Source organism: Rhinolophus sinicus, chromosome 4 (genome assembly GCF_057876585.1).
Source record: "Rhinolophus sinicus isolate RSI-liver-muscle chromosome 4, RSI-T2T, whole genome shotgun sequence".
In the NCBI taxonomy this organism is placed as follows: Eukaryota; Metazoa; Chordata; class Mammalia; order Chiroptera; family Rhinolophidae; genus Rhinolophus; species Rhinolophus sinicus.
Genome location: NC_142504.1, coordinates 88,252,001 through 88,275,461, shown reverse-complemented (window position 1 = coordinate 88,275,461; position 23,461 = coordinate 88,252,001). Strand labels below are relative to the sequence as shown.

At 46.8% G+C, this 23,461-nt stretch overlaps 1 protein-coding gene across 23 annotated transcripts in view; it reads right to left on the bottom strand.

The window, feature by feature from the left end:
* The window catches only part of FHOD3 (formin homology 2 domain containing 3), a 434,191-nt gene extending 412,116 nt beyond the window's left edge, over positions 1 to 22,075 (bottom strand). For all 23 annotated transcript variants that reach the window (XM_074340102.2, XM_074340103.2, XM_074340106.2 and 20 more), the window contains exon 1: positions 21,775 to 22,075. In XM_074340102.2, coding sequence (XP_074196203.2) covers positions 21,775 to 21,939 — 165 coding nt within the window. In that variant the 5' untranslated portion in view covers positions 21,940 to 22,075. The remainder of the gene's footprint in view (positions 1 to 21,774) is intronic.
* Positions 22,076 to 23,461: the final 1,386 nt, after the last annotated feature.

Genomic DNA, 23,461 nt, shown 5'->3' with positions numbered 1-23,461 from the left:
CATCTGGGACTTTACCATCACCTCCCTCTTTTCCACATAGCAAACGTCACGAGATTCTATGCTACTTCTTCTATCCTCTGTGTTTTTTAAGTACATTTTTTATTGTTTAACACATTTAGAAAAGTGTACAAAGCAATGAATTTTCACAGTGAACACAACCATGTATAATCACTACTCAAATAAGAAAATAGAACATGACTTGCACCCCAAAGGTCCCAAGCAGCCACTAAAACCCCCTTCTCACCCAGGGTAACTGCTATCTTACCTTATAAAATCATAAACTAGTTTTTCCTGTACTTGAACTTGATATAAATGTTAGTAGGTACTCTCCTGTGTCTAGCTTCTGTCACTTAACTGTATGTCTCTGAGATTCATCCATGCTGTTACATGGATATAATAGTACTTCATTTTCAGTGCTGTCTAATATTCTACTGCATGAATATAATACAATTATCCATTCCATTGCTGTGAACATTGCATTGTTTAAGTTTTTCGCTATCATACAAATTGCTACTGTGAACATTTTACAAATGTCTTTGGGGCATATATGTATTCATATTTGTTGGGTCTCTGTTTAGGTATAAAATTGCTGGGTCATTGAACATGCAGATGTACCTATAAAAGAGTATTTAAAAGTGCATATGTGAGTGTTCTTTGGTTCCACATCTTTGCCAATCACTAATATTATCATGCTTTTAAATTTTAACCATTCTGGTGGGTGTACAGTAGTATCTATGCTTTTAATTTGCATGTTCCTGATGAATTAAGTATATTGGTCATTTAGATGTCATCTTGGAGTGCCTGTTTAAATCTTTTGCCCATTCTTCTATTAGATTGTCTGTCTTTTCTTATTTATTTAGTAGGAGTACAGATTCTTTCAATATTTTGAGTGCATACTGAATACATACATACATACATACGTATGCCCGAAAATAAGACCTGACCAGACCATCCGCTCTAATGCATCTTTTGGAACAAAAATTAATATAAGACCCAGTATTATATTATATTATATTATACTATACTATACTATACTATACTATACTATACTATATTATATTATATTATATTATATTATATTATATTATAGACCTGGTCTTATATTATATAAGACCGGGTCTTATACTAATTTTTGCTCCAAAAGACATATTAGAGCTGATGGTCCGGCTAGGTCTTATTTTCGGGGAAACACGGTAATAAGGATTAGTAGCAGCCCTATTGGCAGGAAACCCTGAGCCAGGAGAGAAAACACAGAGATTTCTCCATGGCCCCATTATCCACAAGCTGTGTAGGTTGAGCTGTGGCCTGAGGAGACCTGGGTCCCTCCATACTGCCCTGGCCTCAACAGCCCCCTGCACACACCCACAGAGGTAAGCACCCATTTCTGAGTTTACCCGACTGCCTTCCCGCAGGCCACACCAGGCTCAGCAAAACGCACAATAGCAGGAATGGATTCTGGCCTCATTTTACGTAGGCTACGGAATCATACCACTTCCCACTGGAGACCGGGAGAGACACACCCCCACTGTCACCAGAAAAACTGACAATGCAGAGCCACACTGTTGGAAACATTTCTATGTTCTTATGAAGAATATCTGCAGGTAAGGAAGCAATAGCAAAAAAATTCATACAAAGATCTAGAGAAGAGATAGAGGAAGGAACAAATGCTGGGAGCTGGCAATTTTCCCACTTATAGATGAAGAAACTGAGGTCAAGGAGACCCGCATATATCACCTAACTAACACATGATGTAATTTGCTTTTTATTTTTCATTTCATATATTTTTTTAATTTATTGGGGTGACAATTGTTAGTAAAATTACATAGATTTCAGGTGTACAATTCTGTATTACATAATCTATAAATCCCATTGTGTGTTCACCACCCAGAGTCAGTTCTCCTTCCATCACCATATATTTGATCCCCCTTACCCTCATTGCCCACCCCCCACCCCCCTTACCCTCTGGTAATCACTAAACTATTGTCTGTGTCTATGAGTTGCTATTTTCTTTTAGTTATTACCTCTCCCTGCATCTCTCCTGCTAGAATATAAGCTCCATGCAGGTCAGGATTTTTGCCGGTTTTGTTCACTATTGCTTCTCCAGTGCTTAAAACAGAATCTGACACATAGCAGATGCCCCATAAAAATGTGTTGAGTGAACACATAAGTAATTAACACAGCTAATTACCCAGGTTCATGAGCAATGGGCTTTGAAGACATCATACTGCTTCTTAACACACTGCCAGTTATTGATCCCAGAGGGATAAACAGTAGCCTCACCTCAAAAAAGTGAGCCCACACCCTCCAGTTCTGCAGGAACCAGGCTACAGAATAGTGGGGTGTTGGGATGGGGCAGTGAGTTTGCCCGATCAGTTCATCTTCAATCCACTGATTCTTCTGAGCCTTGTGAAAACTGATTGGAAACTATTAAACCACTCATGATACCTAAGGCCCATCAATCAACAATGACTGACAGTATGACCAAAATACACTGTGAAATATGCACAGATAACTACGTCAGTCCAAAGAGCTGACCCTCTCCCTGTCACATGGGTCTTTAGCCCCAGTGATCCATGCAGGAGAATTAGTGCGATCCCATTTTTGCAGAACAACTTAAATGTGGCAGAGCCCTCTTGAGGAGCTCCAATCCTCTCCCGTGTGCGAGGAGGCACCAGCAAAGCACGGTCCTGGGTGTGCAGCGGGCAAAGCCCGTCTTTGCCTCCTTGCAGATTCCTCCTGCTTTGGCAAACTCTAGTCACCAGACAAACACTGCCCAGAATAATGAAATTTAAACTGTTTAGACTTTGCAGAACTGCGTATGTTAATTTAATGGAGCTGGCATGCTCTGCTTCAGGAACCAGGCAGGCTGAGAAACTTTTGCAAAATGAAAGCAGTGGCTCTCCAAGAGAGTGGGGGAAGAAAAGAGGCTTAAAGACACCAAAGCCCTGAGACACAAAGAACCCTCAGCCTACAGCACACAGGCGCACGCAGCCCCTCCTCTGCCTTCCCGCTCCTCAGCCTAGGATTAGCTCTTGTCTTCCTGTGGTTGTCTCACCCACAGCCCAGCAGCGTGTGCAGCCACAGCAGGCAGAGAGCTGCCACTTCAGGTCCTGGCAGGTCACAGCATCACGGGACAGTGCACCAAGGAGGAAGCAGGGACACACACACCAAATCGGGAAACCAAATCATGGTTCCAAAAGTCGGGGTGATGGCATACGTGATGGGGGAGTTGCCTGGCTGAGCACTGCTGGTATTCGCTGGGACACCACAGATGGGGGGCCTCTCTCCAGGCCAGGGCCAAGGCAGGAACTAATGAGGTGCACATGTTAGTACAGACAGGTTCTGGGCTTTCATCTAAATGCTCCCTCCCTGCTGACATGAGGCTGGGCCTTTAACCAAAGGGCTATTCACAAACTCTACTGACACAAGCGAAGTCCAAACTCTCAGGATGAGCCAGAGACCCCAGCTCTACCTAAGCCCCACATCCCATCTTTGGGAGCCCCCAACTTTCATCTATAAGAGAATCTGGTGAAAGCTTCTGCACACTGGGTAAACAAAAGACCCAAGAAGTTCAGAATTAGGTTGACATTTCAGAGGGGGAAGACTTTGGTCACAAGTGGCAGAATCTGGAATACAGAGCTCTTGAGTGGCCAAGGAGATAAACAGCGACCAAGAAAAAGAGAGACAGACAGACAGACAGACACTTGCCAGGGAGACGGGTCAGGGGCACTATCCTAAACAGTTTGACAAACATCAAAAGGTCAAATGAAACTCAACTAAATAGAGGCCAGTCCCAATTTTCTACATAAGCACAGTCCCCAACTTACACACGGGTGGCATTCAAACATTCGCTGAGACATGGTTGTCTGTGTCTGGAAATCTGAATGCATTTTTCATAGAAATAATGTGATCCCTATGGTTAGGATATCAGGCCACATGTCACCATCATGGCCTATGGTTTCTTGGCAACAAGGACCATGTGTTATTCTTCTGGGATTTCCAGGCTCACTTCTGGGAACCTAAGAAAGAGGTAGAAATCACATCTACGTAGGGTCAGAGAAAGACTTCTGCAGGGTTCATGAGATCACATGTACCAACATTCTCGGTTTTTAAAGGTACTTGGAACACTGAACAGATCTCCCCCCTTTAAACCCTTGAACTAATTTATGTACTACAACATCCTAAGGAAAGTGAGTATTCCCAGACAATCCCGCAGAATAGAAGGAGAGGTAAAATGTGAGCTCTACATGTGCATTTCAGGTAGGTCTCTACGTGTTTCATTCAGCTAGGCACAGATGGAACGTGTGTGAAGCCCTGGTGAAGGGGTCCTTCACTACAGGTCTTGACGACCTTCTGGACACTGAGCTTTCCCTTAGTAAAGAGAAGGTCAAACTCATTCAAAAACTGGACCTTTAATCTTATAGCCTCTGAACTTCTTAAATATTTCACCCCCTCCCATTGTGCCCACCGTGCCCCCTTCCGACCTGTTCTCTGACTTAACAGAGAAACAGAACCACAGCCTTCCGGCCACATGCCCCCCTCCCCCATTACTACTTACTTCATCTCTATGCTCAATAATCAAAATGTTTTTCATACACTAACAATCTCCAGTGCTGCTTGCTGCTTCATTTATTTATGGTATTTTGCCAACTGACAGAATTTCTGGTGATCTGTGCTCCGTTTGGAAAATGATTCCCACACAGCTCTGTCACAGGCGTTGTCCCTTTGTGGAGCTGGAGAGTGAGGGCACAGAGTGACTGCTGGGTGATGTCGGGGTTCAGGGGGACCAGGCTGCAGGGGGACACCAGGGCTTCACCTCTCAACTCATCTACAGCAGGGCCTCTGAAGGCTTAAGAATAAAGAGCAGTCAAATAACTACAATGATTTTTCAATGAATGGTCTTTTCTGTGGGCAGTGTTTTAAAAAGTACTTATACTCTGAAGTCCAAAGACTCCAATAACAAATTCTTCTGACACAGGGTAATTTGCCTAATAAGTACAAACCTCCTGACAGTCGGGCTAAGGAGAGAAGCCAGGGAATTCTCTGCCAGAAAGCAATCTCACTTCTAGGTATTTGTCCTAGAAAAATGAAAACTTATGTTCACGCAAAATATCTACACAAATGTCCATGGCAGAAAGGGGTGTGACATAGTGGTGAAGAGATGTGGCCGCCAGATCAAATGTTTATAGCAGCTTTATTTGTAATCAATCACCCCAAACCAGAAACAACACAAATGCCCTTCACCAAGTGGATGGATAAATGAACTGGTACATCCATAGAATAAAATACCACTCAGCATTAAAAAGAAATGAACCATTGATGCATGAAACAACTTAGAGGGATCTCAAGAGCATTATGTCGAGTGAAAGAAGCCAGTCTCTAAAGATTACATACTGAATGATTCTATTTATATGGCATTCTGCAAAAAGCAAAGCTAGAGGCAGAGAGCACAGATCCCTGCCTGCCAGGGAATGTCAGACTACAAAGGGGCTAGGGAATTCTTTAGGTTGCTGGAATTGTTCTGTATCCTGTGGTACAGCAGCTCATTGAATAATGTAATTTCATTCAATGTCCTTTCATTATAACATTAATGAGGGGGAAAAAAATCAATTCCTGGCCAGAGCCACTGTCTGTGTAGAGTATGCACATTCTCCCCATGTCTGTGTGGGGTTCCTCCAAGTACTGCAGTTTCCTCCCACATGCTAAAGCTCTGCAGATTGGGTCAAATGGCATGTCTACATTGACCCAGTCTGAGTGTGTGTGTGTGTGTGTGTGTGTGTGTGTGTGTGAATGTGCCCTGTGATGGAAGGGCGTCCTGTTCAGGGTGGGTTCCCACCTGGCGTGTGCTGAGCTGCTGGGATTGGCTGCGGCCACCTGCAACCCTGAACTGCAATAAGTGGGTGGGAAAAGAATTCCCTTGTTTTTAATAACCTTTCTTAGATGTATGGATAGCTCACCTTTATTTCAATGTTTAACATTGCACGTGTTTGAGGGTCTTTGTTTAGAAGTTTGATGTTTCTGTGACCAGAAATACGCCGTAGGAGCTTAACTCTTGTTCATATCAATTAGCCTCTGGGAAAAACTTATTTCTTTGTATGTCGTTTCACTTCAAGTCACAGTTTCCAAGAACATATCAACGACATTAAGTGAGGACTTATAGTAGTTAAAGCTCATAGGATTGCACACCAAAAATCAAAGTAAATTTTACTGCATGTAAATTTCTTTATAAAAGTTCACAAATGCTTTGACACTCCTCCCATGGAACAATGGTGTCTGATCCCTGTGCCCTTGATTGTGGGCCAGCCGTGGTAACTCACTTCTAACAAGTAAAATGCAGCAAGAGTGATGGCTACAAAAAGTGATACAGTGTCCCCCTGGCCCTCTCTCTTTGGAGTCCTACTACCCGAAGTCCTATCCCAGAAAGACCTTGTGGGGAGACCACAGAGAAATAAAGAGACAGGCCAGAGGAGCTCCCAGCTACTGGCATCTTCCCAGCCAGACACGTGATTGAAAAAGCCTCTGACATGATCTCGGGCCCAGCCATGATCTGGCTGTAACCTGAGAGACTCTGAGCCAGAACCACCTCAAGCTGCTCCCAAATTCCTGCCCAAGGAAACCGTGAGAGATAATAAAAATGCTTTAAGCAACTATGCTTATACGTGATTTGTTTACTGACATGAAACTAACACAGGCATCTTTTTTTTAGCAACTCCCATGGGACAGACACTGTCTCATATGTTATTATGTTTATTTTTCATTCATTTCGTCATTTGCTGAGTACTTGCGATAGGGACGACACATGGAATGGGGACAGAAGTGCCAAGAAGCAGCAGCAGCAGAATGTGAGGGCTGAGAGGTGGGGGTCAGAGCCAAGGAGCGGTTCTTGGTTTGGTCAGCTTGGTTTGGACGGTGACATTCCTCACTGAGGCAACATGGCTGTGCGGGAAGATAGGATTCTATCTACACACAGTGTTAACCATCTGTGGGACATCCAAGGGGAGCTGTCCAGGGGGCAGCTGGAGAGTTAGCCTCGGGACCAGAGAGAGTGCTGGGCCATCAGAAAGCCCTCGAAGTCACCCAGGAAAGGAGGTCAACCGCAAGGGGAAGGCATGGTCGTGGGACAGAGCCCGAGGAAGGACGACATTCAAAGGGCAGAGGGGAGCAGAAAGATTGAGCAGGAACAGAGAGGACAGGTGAATCTCTCACCATCCAACTTAGAACAGCAAGCCTTCTTCAGAGGGGACAACCAGAAACAGCACGTGCGACTAAGAGATTCAGTAAGATCAAGGTACAAAAGTAGCTACTGCATTAAAGACGAGTACTTTAGCCAAAGCAGTTTCACTGGGATGGAGGGAACAGGCGCCGGAACGGAAGGAGGGAAAGGGAGGTAAGACCGTGGAGCTTAGACAAGGTCTAAGACACTCGGGGGTGAAGGTACAGACACAGGGCCGGGTCTGGGGGCCAGGAAGGAAGGGTTTCCTGGATGAAAGAGGCTGTAGCCCATCTCAATGCTAAAGGACACATCCCAGAGGAAAATAGATGCTGAAGGTATAGTGAAAAAGGTCTGGCCACGGCAAAGAGAAAGGGACACACCTGCCCCCGTCAGGAAGATGGGGCACACAGGTGCAGGCAAACAAGCAGGCGGAGGCCAGGGCTGCACCTGAAGGTTCTTTTTGTCTCTGCATTCACTGCTGGGTGGGGGGGGCGGCAGCAGAGAGGAGGACCTAGGAAACTCCATGGCCGGCTGATGCCCACTGGGCAGCGGGAGCTGGAGGCCACATACACCAAGTGGCAGATGCCTGTAACATGCAATGGTAGGATCCTTTATTGTTTTCTCCACAACAGCCCCCAAAGGGAGATGCTATTGTCCAAAGGTTGTAGGAGAGGAATGTGGAGTGCGCCCGCTGGGCTGGAGCTGGAGCTGCAGCCACCGCCACTTAACCGACCCTTGGTTTCTTCTATTTTGCTTACTGTGCTGGGCCTAACAGAGTCTGACACCAAGCAGACACCCCATAAACGTTTGTGAAAGAGAAGAAGGCGGGAGCGTCTCTGGAAAGGGTCACATCTGAAACCCTCATTGGCTGATACCTCAACTTACCAGGAACCAGCAGTGACCCGGGGCCATGAACAGTGGGAGACCCTCCCCTCCAGGCCCAGGCCAGGCCCATCCTGCCACTTGTCCCTGACTCTCTTCCTCTTCCCACGCAGCCTTCACAGGTGGCTTTTCAGTGACTGCCTGCCCACGCCTCTCCTTTCTTCCTTGCCCCTTTTCTTTCAACCTCACCTTTTCCTGGTAAATATTTCCTTCCCACATTCACGTTTTTCTCTCCCCTTCCTTTCCTTTCCCCTATGTTTCCATTACACTGAATGGAAGTAACTTCTGACACAGTTTTGTGCTCAGTGACGACGGCTCAGGAGGTCACCGCCCTCCAGGGGCCCATTCTCACCAGCCCAGAGCCATCCAGGCCTGATCGTGACTCCTGGTCCCTTCTCACCAGCATGGAAGGCCTTCCACCTACTCAAACCCACCCGATCACTCCCGGAGGCTTTTTGGACCATGGAGTCTACGTGAACTTTTCCCACGTCTGACATTTCCATAGCCCTGGCTGCCTATATCACACTTAGACAGGAGTCATATGCTGCCTTCAGTTGTAAACTTTTTTAAAATTAATGACTTACTTCCCCCAACAAATCATCACATGATGATTTTCATGTCCTGGGATCAGTGGCATTGATAGAAATAAAGCTTCCCACTCTGCTGCCCAGCCCTCATAAAAATCTTCACAACGTGGTTACATATGATAGCCACGAACTCAGCTGAAATGTTCCCTGTGTTCACAAACTTCTCTGGGTGTTATTATATGTTCCTTGTGCTTATTTCTGACAGACTGAGGCAGGGAGCCTCATTGGAGAGAGTTGGGGCCTGGAGGTCAGAGGATGGGGGCCTGAGTTCTTACCCTGACACCCTTTGTGGGGCAGTTACTGTGCAGCACTCATGAAACCAACCCAATTTTAGTTTCCTAAACTAATGTTTCATGTCCTAAACATCTCCATCTTGGAGATGGGGCCTAAATGCCCCATCTTGCCCCCTTTCGGGGTTGTGTGAGGACCAGCCAGGGAACCTATGTCCCAGTGCCTTGCAAACTGCACAGACATGCCGTGGTTCTGTTACTGGCGTTTTCAGTGATGAATCACTGTCCACAAAAATGCACCCAGCTCTGGGAACAAAAAACCACTCATATCCTTGACTATTGTTCTGGACAGGGTACCCAATAGCTCTCCTTTCCCTACCCCCCAGACACACGGTGCTGTTGAACTTGAATGGAAGACCCCAGGAAGATAACCTCTCCCCACCTCTGGGCACTGGCTGCACAGACACCAGCCACTCGGGTACTGCCAGGTCCTGCAGAAGCCAGACGGTGGGTGACTTACAGAAGCTGTGGACAGGAGCCAGCTAAGCACTCTCGTGAACTGAAGCTATGATCTGATGAGGTGAAGGGGTGATACTCTCCAGGAGGTGAGCACCGTCACGTCAAGTAAAATCTACCCGGAGTCTCTGAGGTGGGCAAAGGGCTGCATCTCCTTGTGTAGAAAGGGCAGCTGGCCTCTGCAGGCACCACTCTAGTCTCCCAGAACCACCTTCTCTTGGAATTTCCCACTAGTGACAGAGGTTGCTGCCACCCTGGCCTCAGGGATTCTGCCCTTCATACAAGCTCCCAACTCTCCTCACCCTCATGCAGCTCAGCATGGGCAGGAATAGTGAACAAGGCTGAGCAGAAGTCTCAGAACAACAAGGAAGGGGAGAAACCTGGCTCACATGGCAGTGTGTCCCCATCTTGCCCCATGGAGGAGACCTACCGCCACCCAGGAGAGCCCCGGGGGGGGTGTACACCCCTCCAAACTCAACAGGAAATGACACTGACAGGACAGAGAGCTTTCTTACCATCCAGAGGCTTCCTGTCCAAGGACCTAGCATGGACCTTGCAGAAAAGGCCAGAAAACAAGTCTTTGATATATTGAAGAGTTGGTTCTCCCTCGCTCACTGGCAGTTTGGTGGGGGTCGGGGGGGGGAATTATAACATCCAAATCATGTCTACAGGTTAGGGATCTGACAAAGGTTTGAGGATATCATCTCATGGAGGTTAAGGGTCTGCAATCATCATGTGTATAAGTAGATACTGCACTGGTTGCACGTAACAGTTTTTCAAATATTCATAAATTATTTATTAGGGCTTATTATGTATCAGGCACAGCCCTAGGAACGCTAAACCGAAAGGTAACTTAAAATGCATTTCCTACTACTGGGGGTTTACACCTAGTGGGGAGATGGTGACATGGCATGAAATAAGAACCAGGGTGTCATGGGTGAGAGGGTGTACAGAGCACAGCCCACACAGGTCTGGAGGCGGGCTGGGAAAGCTCAGCAGAGGTGACCCTTAGACGTGGTCTCGGCCCCGGCTGGAGGGCTGGAGGGGCAGTCCGGGTAAAGGTAAGAGCTTGACCAACCATCCAGAGCAGCCTGTTAGGAGAACTGCAAGCATGTTACCATGGCCGGCCTTAGGAAAGGTAGTGACAGAAGGACAGTTGGGATCACACGGGAATGGCAGACCAAAGGCCAGGTCACAGAGAGCACTAAGTGTCCTTGTGAAGAGTGGGGATTTTACCCTGTAAATAACGGTGAACCACTAGAGTGCAGAGAGAAGTCAGGGGAAGTCGGTTGGGGGGTGGGTCAGAGAGCTGTCATCCTGCCAGAGCCAGGCGTCCACATGAGCACCGAGGGACTTAGGAACGAAAAGGGGAGGACTCAACGGGTGCACAGGAACAGAGGCTGACTCACAGTTCTCATGGCTTTTCTAACGAATGAGAGGCAGAAGGGGGATGGGACGCAGGTCTGGGAGAAGGCTGTTACTCATTCCATTTTTGACATTTCTTATATACATTTCCATATACACAACTTTATGATTCATGGGGGTTGTTATAGACTAACTGACTATTTCCTCCAAAAAAATTCGTATGTCAAAGCCCTAACCCTCAGTGCATGGTATTAGGAGGTGGGGCCTTTGAGAGGTGATTACGTTTCGATGAGGTCATGAAGATGGGGCCCCCATGATGGGATTAGTGCCCGTATAAGAAGAGGAAGAGCCATCAGAGCTTCCTCTCTCGGCCATGTGAGAACACAGCAAGCAGGTAGCCATCTGCAAGCCAGACCTCACCAAGAACCGAATCTGCTGGCACTTTAACCTTGGATTTCCCAGGCTTCAGAACTGTGAAAAATAAATGTCTATCATTAACCACCCCAGTCTATGGCATTTTTCTCTAGTATCCTGAACAGACTGAGATGTGAATTATTTTAATAGCTACCCAATATTCTATCCATAATAAAATACAAATATACTTAATATCTCCTTTGTTGTTGGACACTGAGTTTTTAGCTTTTCATTATTAAAACAATCCTCAAATATATTTATACATGTAGCATTTTATCATTTTTATTAATCTCTTCAAATAACTCTTATCAGTGGTGTCACTGGGTAAAAATAATCATTTTTTATGACTTGTATGTATTGCCAAGTCTCTGGAAAGAAGGGGGCTCACTGACTGTCCTATCTACAGCTTGAGTGCCTCTGTTTTCTCCCAGCATTAATAACTACTGAGATGTATCTTCGTCTTACTAATATAATATTGTTACTTGCATGCATGAAATATAATCGTTCTAACTTTACATTGACTTTTAAAGAATAGTCATGATTTTGCTTCTCAAAATAGGAAGAGGCAATGGGATACATACCCATAATTTATTCAGGGTTTTAACACTCTTCTCTGAATACCACCTGGTGGGATTCCCAGAATTCTAACATCATTTGCAGCCCTAACACCAGCTGCATGTGAAAGGAAGAGGTCAGACTGGGCCTCACAATGTGGCCCTACACTGGCCCATCTTTCCAACCGTCTCCTATGCTTAAAACGGGGGAAATTGCTCTCATCCAAGATGAATTCTTTACCCTTCTACTCAGCAATTAAACATCTAGGAATTGTTTTTAAGGAAATGATCAGATATGAGCACAGTTTGTTTTTTCTGCGAGTATATCTATTACAGCATTAGCTGTAGTTTTTTAATTGGAAACTACCTAACCATCCAATGACTCATTCATTCATGTATTCATTTAATGAATATTTATTAAGTACCAAACATGCGACAAGGAAACACTGTAGAAGCCCTTCCCTCACACAGCATAGGAGCAGTGTTTACCTGGACCGTGTGACATGCACAGACTGGGTTGCCATGCTGTTCTTACAGATGATATGTCCAAGAATATTTAATGATTTAGGAAAATATTCAGATAGAACGTTATGTTTTCATATGCATAGATATGCAAATTCTGGTAAGACGTAAAGTGTTAAGAGTGGTTCCCTTTGGGTGATGAGAAAAGTGATTTATATTCTTCAGTGTGCCTTTCTGTAGTCTCCAAATTTCAATGACAGGAACAGATGCTTTGTTTTATAAGGTTAGACCTCTTGCCTCCTGGCCTTTCTGTCATTGAATCTAGCTTTGCTCATGGTAACCTCACCCCAGCAATGTCATCCTAGTGCCACACACACAGTTTAAGTGCACAGCTAAATGGAACTGCAAGTGTGAAGATGCTTTGGGTTACCAGATATATACGTATCAATATGCATATACTGATTTGAGTAATAAAAGCAGTCCATATTACTCAGCTTTAACATGAAAAGAAAGCAGCTTTTTACTTCTGCCACCACAGGGAAAAGTAACAGGTTTGATCTAGCAAGCCCCTCTAGATGTTATCTGCAGGTCACAAGTCACTCCACTTACCAAACCCTAGGAGCATGGTTTTCTGGTTTATCCAGCCTATTTCTTTTGGGCACAGACAATCAATTAATTGTCCAGACCCCCCTCCATCCCCATCTGTGGGAATATGGGGATCCACCTCTCCAAGTGAAAATCAGGAACAAATAAAGAATAAATTCTAACAAATACAGTTCAAAATGGAAAAGGCCATAGTTGAAGAAAGGGGCAACTGCTCACTATTATACATGAAGTTAGAACATCCTTGACCAGAGGCTTTCCAAAAGGGACTTCCACATGGAGACAGCTTGGATGAGAACACCACTTGTCATTCCCTCCAACTCTAAAAGTTACGATAATTCACTCATTCAAATACTATTTACTGTACACACACTATGTGTGAGATACTGTTCTAGGCTCTAGGGCTACATCGGTAAACCAAACAGACCATAAAACCAACCAAGCAACTAATCCTGCCCTCATGGTGCAGTGGGCCAGCCCCTTCAGGGCTTTGGAGTCAACCTGGAATCTCAGGGGGCTGAGGGAAGTTTGGAGCAGACGAGTGACACGATGTGACTCTCCCTGTCCTCTTTAGCCAATCATGCAGGCTTGTTGCCCAGGTTATTCCTCCACATTAAAATCCACTGAATGGACCCGCTCTGGTCCTCTCTAAACTTTTGGTTTTTTCCTGTTAAGGGCTATGTTCCAAGGCAAGGAGAGAACATCCACTCACCAGACATCAAGGCTTAGTGTAAACTATAGTCAGTAAGATGCTGGGATGTTAGCACACGAAACTCTGCTAGACAACAAAGCAAAGGGCTCCAAAACACACCCCCGAGGCTGGGGCTACAATGTGGGTCAGGGCAACACTGAAGGCTGTGCAGGGAGCCCACCACACTACCTGCAACCTGGAGCTTGCTGACCTCTGGTCCTCAGTCAGCTGCTCTCCCTGAGGCTGCGTGAAGTCTGCCTGATAAAACCAGAGGGCCAGACAGAAGTCTCCTCATCACTGATTACAAGGGTTGAAAGCTAGGTTTGCAGGGTATAGCATACTTAACAATATTAAATTTTGCTTTCATCTAATAAAACTACAGAAAAAGAAGGGGGAGATGCTTGTTTAAACCAGGTGTCACAACCCCAGTACCACCACACATTTATGTTTTCCTGAGTGGTAAGGGGTGTCACCATTGACTCTGGATTAATAACTACAATGAGGGAAAGGTTGGAGAGATGAACTCAAATCACAGACAAAAGGAAACGTGTGCCAAAGTGGTATAAAATGTAATTGGTATAAACTTCCTTAGTCAAAACCATGGCCATGTCAGGCAGCCACAGTGAATGGCTGCAGTGCTGTGTACGATCCAGAAGGACCCTCTTCATCGTTCTCTCCTCTGAGGACCCACTGCTCAGTTTCCAACCTGCTCTAAGCATGTCAGTGTAAGCCATTCAGGAGCATTTGCCCATCAGCTCATTTGTGATGAAAACTCTTGGGATCAGATGAGCCAGTCAGATGTGTCATTTATCTTCTATTCTGAGAACTTCAAAATATCTTTGGCTTGTCCTGTGACCTGTGGTTAAGACCCTGGCATTTCTTCCCTGCCATAATACCAGTGCAGGAAGAGTCAGAGTAGCCTAATCAATAACAAAAAGTCTTCTGGGTTTTCTTCTTTCCCAGAATGCTAACAATATTTGACGACACCGCAACAAACGAATCAACAAACTCATTTGTCTGGGTCCTTTTTGCAAATCTGGGAGCACTGTTCTATATTGAACTGCGAGTTGTTTAACATTTTCTCTTTTTTCAATATGTTCAACAATTTTGAGATTTTTTTTTCCCCTAACATTAAGTCCTAAACATTTTCCGTTGGAGTCTAACATTTAATTTCTCAGTTACAAATCTAAGTGGTGAAAAGGAGGTATGTTCCCAAGTTGTAAATAGATACAATGTACATTCCATTTGTCACTATGTGGCTCTAAAAATAGATAAACTTCTGGGTATATAATTTTGCTGATACATGGTAACTTAATTTTTTTAATGAGCTATCTTCTCCCTCCCCAATAGGTAATCCACAAATGGGTTAATTTGTCCATAGAAATCGAAAGTGGCTCGGAGTAAGAGTGCCAAGGTATATAATCAACTTACATTTTCATGTACAAACAACATCACTGCCATTCATTGCATTCCGAGATGTTCTCCTGAGGCATACTGCAGATGGAGGCAGAGCTGGCTCACTAGGAATCAGGCAAGACCCTGGTGTGACCACGTCACAGGCTCCAATAGCCACCGGGAAACTGATTGCCTTTATATTGGTATCATTAATTAGTCTTAGCAACATCTTGGTTTAGTGATAAAAATCTAGGTGCATCAACTGACACTCCTCTACCTTAATACTTCCTTTACATGACAGTTGATATAACTAATGATTGCTGACTTCATCACTGGAACTGCTGAGCCTCGGAAGATCCCTTAAACATTAAAAGACTGATGTCCTATGCTTGTTTTTCAAAGATCCTAAGGAGAACGTGACCATCAGAGTGGGAAGAAAAATATCAGGGGAGGCACAACAAACAAATTCGCTGATGACTGAACATCTCCCCGGTAGTAAACACGCTCAGGACACAAATGAAAGGACTCTGATCCCAAAGGGAACACTGGAACTCGTAATCTAATTTTTTAAGCTCTTTTATTAAAAAAAAGTTCAACGTGTACAAAAGCATAGAAACTAGTATAAAGGAAAAAAAAAGGAATTGTGTACCATGGAGAGGGATATAATTTATAGAAGCCTTTGTAAGTGTCTACAACTTTGAGTTAGGTTTCAGGTGTCATATTTTCAATAAAGTAACCTAGCCCCCACAAAAAAAAAAAATAGTATAATGAATTTCCCCTCATATACCCATAATCCAGTCTTATAATCCAGCCTTAACCCACTTTCTATCTTTTTCTCTCTGTACAGTCACCTACCTACTTGCCCCTCATCCAGGATTATTTTGAAGCAAATTCCAGACATCACCTAATTTCATCTGCAAATATTTCAGTATGTATCTCTGAAAAATACTAACTTTTCTTTAAACATAACCATACTGTTATCATACTTTAACAATTTTATTATCAAATACCTTTATTAATTTATTTTTATTAATTTAACTTTGATCATTTTTAACATCAGAGTCACTATTCAAGCTTCCCCATTGATCTCAAATATTTATTTGCCATGTGTTTGTTTAAATCAGTATCCGATCAGAGCCACACATGACAATTGGTTGATAGATCTTTTTTTTTCTGATAGATCCCTTAAGTCTTTTTTATTCTAAGGTTTCCTTCCATCTGTTTTGTCTTTGCAATTTATTTGTTGGAGAAACTATGATTTCCCACAATCTGGATTTTGCTGATTATATCCCTGCGGTGAAGTCACATTCATTGTAACTTCATTTCCCCCATTCTTTCTTCCTTAGTTCAGAACAAGGCACAGAAACACTTCCCAATAAAACAGCTAAAAAAAAAAAAAAAAAAAAAGTAAAACTAAAATAAAACAACAAGCAGTCTGGTCATCTCTGTAAAAGAGCAGATGCTGACAAACCCAAGACTCTGAAAATGTCCCACAGAAGTGGAAACCAGATATGTGATTAGAAAGCCAGGTTTAAATCAGGGACGTTAGTCAGCCAGCCACAGACAACAGAGGCTTCCTCTGGAGATGAGGTGTGGCAGTTTCCAGGAGTGGTGACTGTCTTCCCTCTGAGGACGGAACAGTTCCCAAGGACTCCAAAGTTTCATCTTTAGAGAAATAACCGGTGGAGGGGAGAGGAGGCTGGGGGAGGGGTGTTCCTGAATTGGCCTCAGCATGGGAATCAGTGTTAAATCTGCCCCCATTAAGAATTAACATTTCAGAGTCTGGAGGGGGAGAGCGAAGACAGTTCTGATGTTTTCTGGAGGGACACAGGCGGGACTCGAGGACAAAAGGCACAGACTCGTACAACTTCAACACTGGTGAGACTTAACCAGAGCACAGCCATTTCAGTCACAGCCTTGCGATGGGCAGTCCCTTGGAAAGGCCATGCAGTCAGCCCCCCGCCCCCTCCACACACCTCCTCCTGCACACAGAGCATGGGCTCTGCTGGTTTTCTAATAATGGGACACAGTTGGCTACAGGCTTTGGAGTAAAAAAAGACTCGATCTTAAATTCCAGCTCCTTCACGTAAAAGCAGTGTGGCCTCAGATAACCTGCTTAACCTCCCGGTGTCTGTTTCCTCATCTATTAACTGGGGACACGATTGTCTGTCTGCTCGAGTTGTTGTGAGTATAAATGACGTTAGGCGTGGGAGGCGTACAGTGCAGTGGCCAGCACAAACTCCTATGTTAGCCCTTTTCCCCCAAAGATCTCCACCAGCCCATTCCAACCTAAATCCTTTCACGGAGCCATGACAGCACCTGCTGGACATGTGGCTGGGTTACCAGTGCGGTCTGTGGCCGTGCATGACGCAAAGCCAACTGACCCATAAAGGGTTCAATCCCATGATCCTGATCTCAATAGCACAGCTCCAACCAACTGAGCTAATTACATAGAGTCAGATTCAATTCAGCTTGCACAGAGACACTCTTAGTAGTTCATACAACATTCTTTAAGTTTTGTCCTAAGATGCTATGTGACACAACACACTTTACTAATGATCTCATCTTTTAAAAATCTTAATGCAATGTAGCAAACAGATGTGTCCCTTAAGAGGATTAAAGTGGAAATTCATTACAGCAATGATACCAGTGGATTTGTGTTCTAAAACTAACACTGATCAATCAAGTTAGTGCACACTCCATCTGAGCACTACTCAGCTTCCTGGAGAACTGGACGCCGAGGTCTTCACCCTCAAGAAAGTTACCTTCGAACAGGGGAGATGGTGACAACCCCCACATACTGACAGCCTGACTTAAATGACCTCTGATCCAAGATGTTAGACTGTCATGTGCACAGGAATCACCAAGGCATCTTGGGAAAATGCACATTCTGATTCAGCAAGGGAGGAGGGAGGCCTGAGTGCATCTTCTAGTAAGAGCCCAGGTGATGGCCAGCCCACTGCAGTCAGCTATTTTACAGGTGCGATAGCTGAGGCAGCAAGGTAACCACAATGACAAAGGCAGTGAGAAGGAATGAAAACATGGTACAGTCGTAGCTAATCCAATCAAAGGATGGAACTCTGGGACGTGGACAGGCTGCCTAGAATGGAAGGCGGACATTCAAGACATAAAAGTGGAGTCATTAAGAACGCACACTTGGTATCAAACGCCAACTTGGGATCTTCTCAACCCATGATCAGCTGACCCCCTTCTGCTCTGGGCCTCTTCTACTGTGAGATGCAACAAAAATGGTACCTGACCCATGGGGAGGTCATGGGCATGGTGAGGTGATGTGTGTCTAGGACAGTGCTTGGCTCAGGCAGGCATCTAGGACACAGCAGTTAGTATTACTCCACTCTCTCGTCCACAGCAGGCACCAAAACATTTCCTGAATTAAATTACGAGTCATTATTGCCATTTTGACACGTAAGCTAGTTATCATTTTCTTTGTAAAAACATTCTACAATTCCAGTGTGTCTCTCAAAACGAAACATGAAACCTTAAAGCCTTGGCCTTTAGCGTCAATCAATCCAGACACATTTAAGCTTTTAATTCTACTGCATAGTTTTTTCTACATTAGACGTCCTATAATTACATTTTTTTTACACTACACCATAAATAAACATCTGTTTATACAGCATTTGAAAACAAAAGGACACACCTAGTCCAGACAAAACATAGAACCACCAAAATGAGCATCTTCCCAGTGAGAATACAGCACCTGTTTTGACCTTTTTGTTATCAAACTAAGCATTTATTTAATCTTACCTGGAACTACTATGAAAAGCGAGGGGGAGAGGGGGAAGGGTTTCTAATCTAGCAGTTTGAAAAAGAGAAGTACAGCATAATAAGTGCAATATATTGTTTTTGTCCAACACAATGGTTTAGTTAAATGAATAACTAACTTCTAATGGAGTCAGCAGACATTAATATATCATCCGGTTAAGAGAAGATACATAGACTCAGGTTTGGGCTGGAAGGACCTGAGTGGTTATCCAGTTCAAAGGTCCCCAGCACAGGGAAAACCCTAGGGAGGTTTACAGATTAGGACCCTCTGCTGAGGCCTTCCAGGGGCTGGTTATACTTAGTGTGTTCACTTAGTGAAAATTCATCCAGCTGCTCACTTACGCCCTGCACACTTTTGTGTATGTGCCAATCTACTCTAAGCAAAATTTTACTCCCCAGCGATTTGAATATGCAGGATGGCTGGGAACACTGAGAGTGTCTGCATGTTCCACAGTCATGCTTCTTCTTTCTTTCTACCACCCAGAATGCCTCTATCCCCAGAAACTCCTCCTCTTGCCAGGCTGGGCTCAACGCGACCTGGGAGAAGTTTTCCCTGCGACCCTGGGAAGCCTTATCCACGCCAGGGGCCTGGGTAACAACTTGCCCGCTCCTTCACCATTTGCTAATTCACAGCAGGCTTGGTAAGTATTTGTTCCCATCTCTGAATGGGAACTCTACCAGGCCAGGAATTCTGCCTCAAGACTCTTACTCATGCTTGTAACATTCACCTGCCCCAGGTTAAACAGTACCTGGCACAGGAAGGTGATTTGGTGAACTCCCTAAGTCAATGGAACAGAAGCCCCAAATGGTGTGGCTTCTTCCCACACCACACAGCTGGTCTTGGGAGCAGAACAGCACTGGGGTCTCGAACCCCACAGACCTGGTTTGAATCTCGGCTCCTCATTCCTAGCAGAGAAACTAGGTTACTTAATCACTCTCTGCCTCAGCTTCCTTATCTGTAAAACAGGGATCATAAAAGTCTCCAATATACACACATGTGTAGTATTAAATAAGACCATGCATTGACATCCCTGGTAGAACACATACCTACATGCCAAGTACTCAAAACATGTTAGCTCTTTCTGTAACAGGTGGGTCATCCAATTTTAAGAGTTCCTGCTGGAACTTTACCAGCATTTTAAAAGATAAAAGTGCATATAGGCATATAAATGCCCTGAATTCTGCTTTATAGAACTCTGGCTAACAGAATCAGCCACTCAATCAGCTCTAGATGTAAAAACATCTGAATACATTGCAGGGGTCTTTGGGCAAAAGACTCAGAGACTTAAGCTGGCTGGCTCCCAAGACAGGGGGTCAAGGGTCTCTGTGGGATACCTTCTGGTTCTGTTTATTCCACAAGGGACAACTCAGAAAGTTCTGTGAGCCAGTGCAACTGCTGTGCGGTGGCTTCCAGTCTCAGTGGAGCGATGCTGGAGCATTGGGATTTCCTCCTACCTGACCAGGAACACTAGGTCAAGACTATGAAGCTATTCCATGAAAACATAAAACTGTATTTCAGCTCCCAGCTTGAAAGGTCAACCATGTATATAGGGTTTGAAATCCAAGAAAACCACTTCAAGGTCATAGGGCCACAATTATGTCTTCTGTGGTTTCAAGAAAAGATCACTGTAATCAGAGAGCATAATGAATGGAATATGATGCTGAGGAAGCCCTTTGAAAACTTTTAGCTGAATCCACTGATTGAGAAGAACCAAATAACTCACAACAGTGCCTCCGATAAGCTGAATCCACAATACATCACTCTGTCCCTCCATCTCCCAGGCCAACTTACCTATATGGCCAGAGAGGTTCCCAGGAGTGGTGAGTGTATCCATCCTGCACCAACACCAGCAGAATGAGATACAACTGCCTCATTCCCCATTCCTGAAAACAGCTTACCAATTAAGCAGTAGGGGAAAGCACTGACACATTACTAATAGACTAAGAAAAACACCACTGCCCAAGTTCAGGGGTTTCCACACACAACCCCCCCCCCTACTTCCAAGGCAGGTGAACACCATACAGACAGACATCTAAAGAATTTTTTGAATCAATTTTGTTCTTTTGGGCATCAAGGGTTCTCTCTTCCAAACATTTGTCAGTGTTGATCCTCAAAGAATAAATCATCTTCAAGCTTGGATATGGATCCTATGGGGAAAAATGTACCACGGAAGTAATTCTTCAAGCCGCTGTTAAATCTGTTTAATTGGGAGGAAGGGTTCTCCCGGGTAACTAAATGGTGAGCTTTCAATGCCCAGCTCTTTGCAACACACACTTTGCAAGATGCCTGTCCTCCTGCAAAGGGTTAAAAAGAAAACTCTATCGGGTGGACTGAGAAGCCATTCTTCCCAGGGGACACTCATTTCAGGCTGCGAGGCTCAGGCTTTGTGCGCGAGCCGCCCCTCCGCGCCCCCGCCCCTCCTCCCACAGAGACAGCTCCTCCAAGGTTCCCAAGGCCACCTGCTTCTCCTAAGAAAAAGGGACTGACTACTCCGAACGTTATCACCGTGCGCAGTCAGCGTCCTAGGCGGTGCCCCCCCGAGGGAGGAGGAGGAGTGTCCCCGAGGAAGCGTGCTTTGTCGCGAGTGTCGCGCGGCCGCCCGCAACTACCCCATGGGCCTGTGAGGTTTTGTCCGGGGCGTCGCTCAGGACTCTCCTCCGAGTGACCTGAGTATCCCAGGACCTGGTTCTTTCCGCGCCCGGCTCGGCACCCGCCGGGGTGCCGGGGCCGACTGCCGGCGTCCGAGCCCCACCCCGCCCACGCCACCGAGCTAACGGCGCGGTGCCCGGGAATCTTCTCCATCCCGCTTCAGGCCGGCGCGGCACCTGCTCAGCCCCGCCCGTCCCAAGCTCCGGGACAGAGCGCGGGGCTGTCCTCCTCGCCCGCCCGGGAGATCCCGCGCCAGGCTCTGGGTGCCCGGAGCCCCTCTGCCTAACTGGGAGCGAGGAGGTCTGCCTTTGGGAGCTTGTCGCAGGGGGCTGCGCCCCGCCCAGCTTGCCCGCGGCGCCCCCACCCTAGCGCGCCCCACTGGAGGAGCTGCGTCCGGGAGGCCCAGCCCGCCCCGCCAGGCCATACCTTGTGCGGCGCCCGCAGCAGCCGGTGGACCCCGGCCAGCTGGGTGCCGAGCGCGAGGTCCTCGCGGAACGTGAACAGCGGCGGCCGGCTGGGCTCGGGGAAGTTGGTGCTGTTGAAAGGGTCTGTGTCGTCCAAGAACTGCACCCGGCAAGCCAACGTGGCCATGATGCATCCCTGCTCCGAGGGGCGCGAGCCCCGGGATCGGCGGGCCCGCGGGATAGGACGCCGGGGTCACTGCGAGCAGGGGAGGCCGCCGCCGCCGCCGCCGCTTGCTGGCTCGCGGGCTCGCAGGCTCCGGCGCGCGGGGCTGCAGCCCAGGCTACGGCCGCGGGGGGGCGGGGCAGGGGCGGGGCCGGCGGGGCCCCTCCATCTCCTCCTGCCCCGGCTCCTCCCCTCCTCCGTCCCCCTTGAGCCAGGCCCGGCTGCCCCCACCGACCAGACCTGCCGCAGGGAACGAGAGGACAGAACGGCTCCCGCGGCTTACGCAGCCCTGCGCCAAGCCGGCTGGCGGTGGCGGCGGGGCGGGGACACCCCCCGGGGGGCTGACCCCCGCAAGCGGCATGCCATTTGGGCCGACGGCTGTACGTGCGTCCCGCGGCCCGGGACGCCCGGGCTAAGCTGCACCGCTCGGAGCTCCGGGAACCGGGGTGGGTGTATTGGGGGTAAGGTACATGGCTGCCCTTTGGCTTTTTCTCCATCTGGGAGAGGGCTTAACGCTTTCCAGATGAAGGCAGCAGCAGCGGGCTCCTGCTGCCCAGATTCAGAAAATCCCAGCTGGGCACCAGGAGGTGAGGGAGACGGTCTCCCGCAGCAAGAGCGGTTTTGGCAGCACCTGGAGTCCCGGCGAGGTTTCCCTAGGGAAGAAGAAAGCTAAAGGAGGCGTGTGCGCCGGGGAACCCAGGAAGCTCTTCTTAAGAGATGAGTTCAGGGGGCGCCAGACGAGAGGCCTAGGGGGTGCGAGGCTCCGCTCCGCGACCCCAGCGCCAGGCCTGGCACCCGGGCCGCCTGGTGGATGCTGGTGGACCCTCTACGTCACCGCGGCCTCTGGACCAGTTAGGTCTCTGAAAATCCTAACTGGACCGTGCGGGGTCTCGCGGGGCTCAGGGGCCGCTTCCCGCGAGGTCACCGAATCGCGGAGGGGCGGCAGAGAGTTGGGGACCCGCTGTAACTTGGAGGGAAGGTTTGCAGCCTGCCCGCCTCAGCCATTCCGGAGCAGCGAGGCTCCACTCGGCCTCACACCGCTCTCCTCGTTGCTCGCGGGCGACCCCCTTCGTTTCCAATAAAAAATCACAGTTCTTTCCATTCCAGGCTGTGGCCAAATTCGTGGTTCATCATCCCTCACATAGGTCACACGGATAATGCCCAACCACTCTTAACATCTGCGTCTTCACAAGGTAGCTCTACAAACCTTTCTTCTGGTTTCAAAAGGAAAGAAACCCTGTCTCGTAGTTAGTCCCATCACCCTCCCCTTTACCATTCTCTCTCCATGGACTCTGCCACACATGCACACTTATTCCTGGCCTTAAAGTAACAATTATCCATCATACCGTACATTCCAGCAGAACTTCTATCTCTCCTTAGTTTTGCTACTTAACTCTTTGAATGAGTTTCCTAGACGGACTCAACACCAACTTCACCATCAACGCAAGGCTCTGGCTGGCAAATTCTACTCCTTTCACCGGGGCCT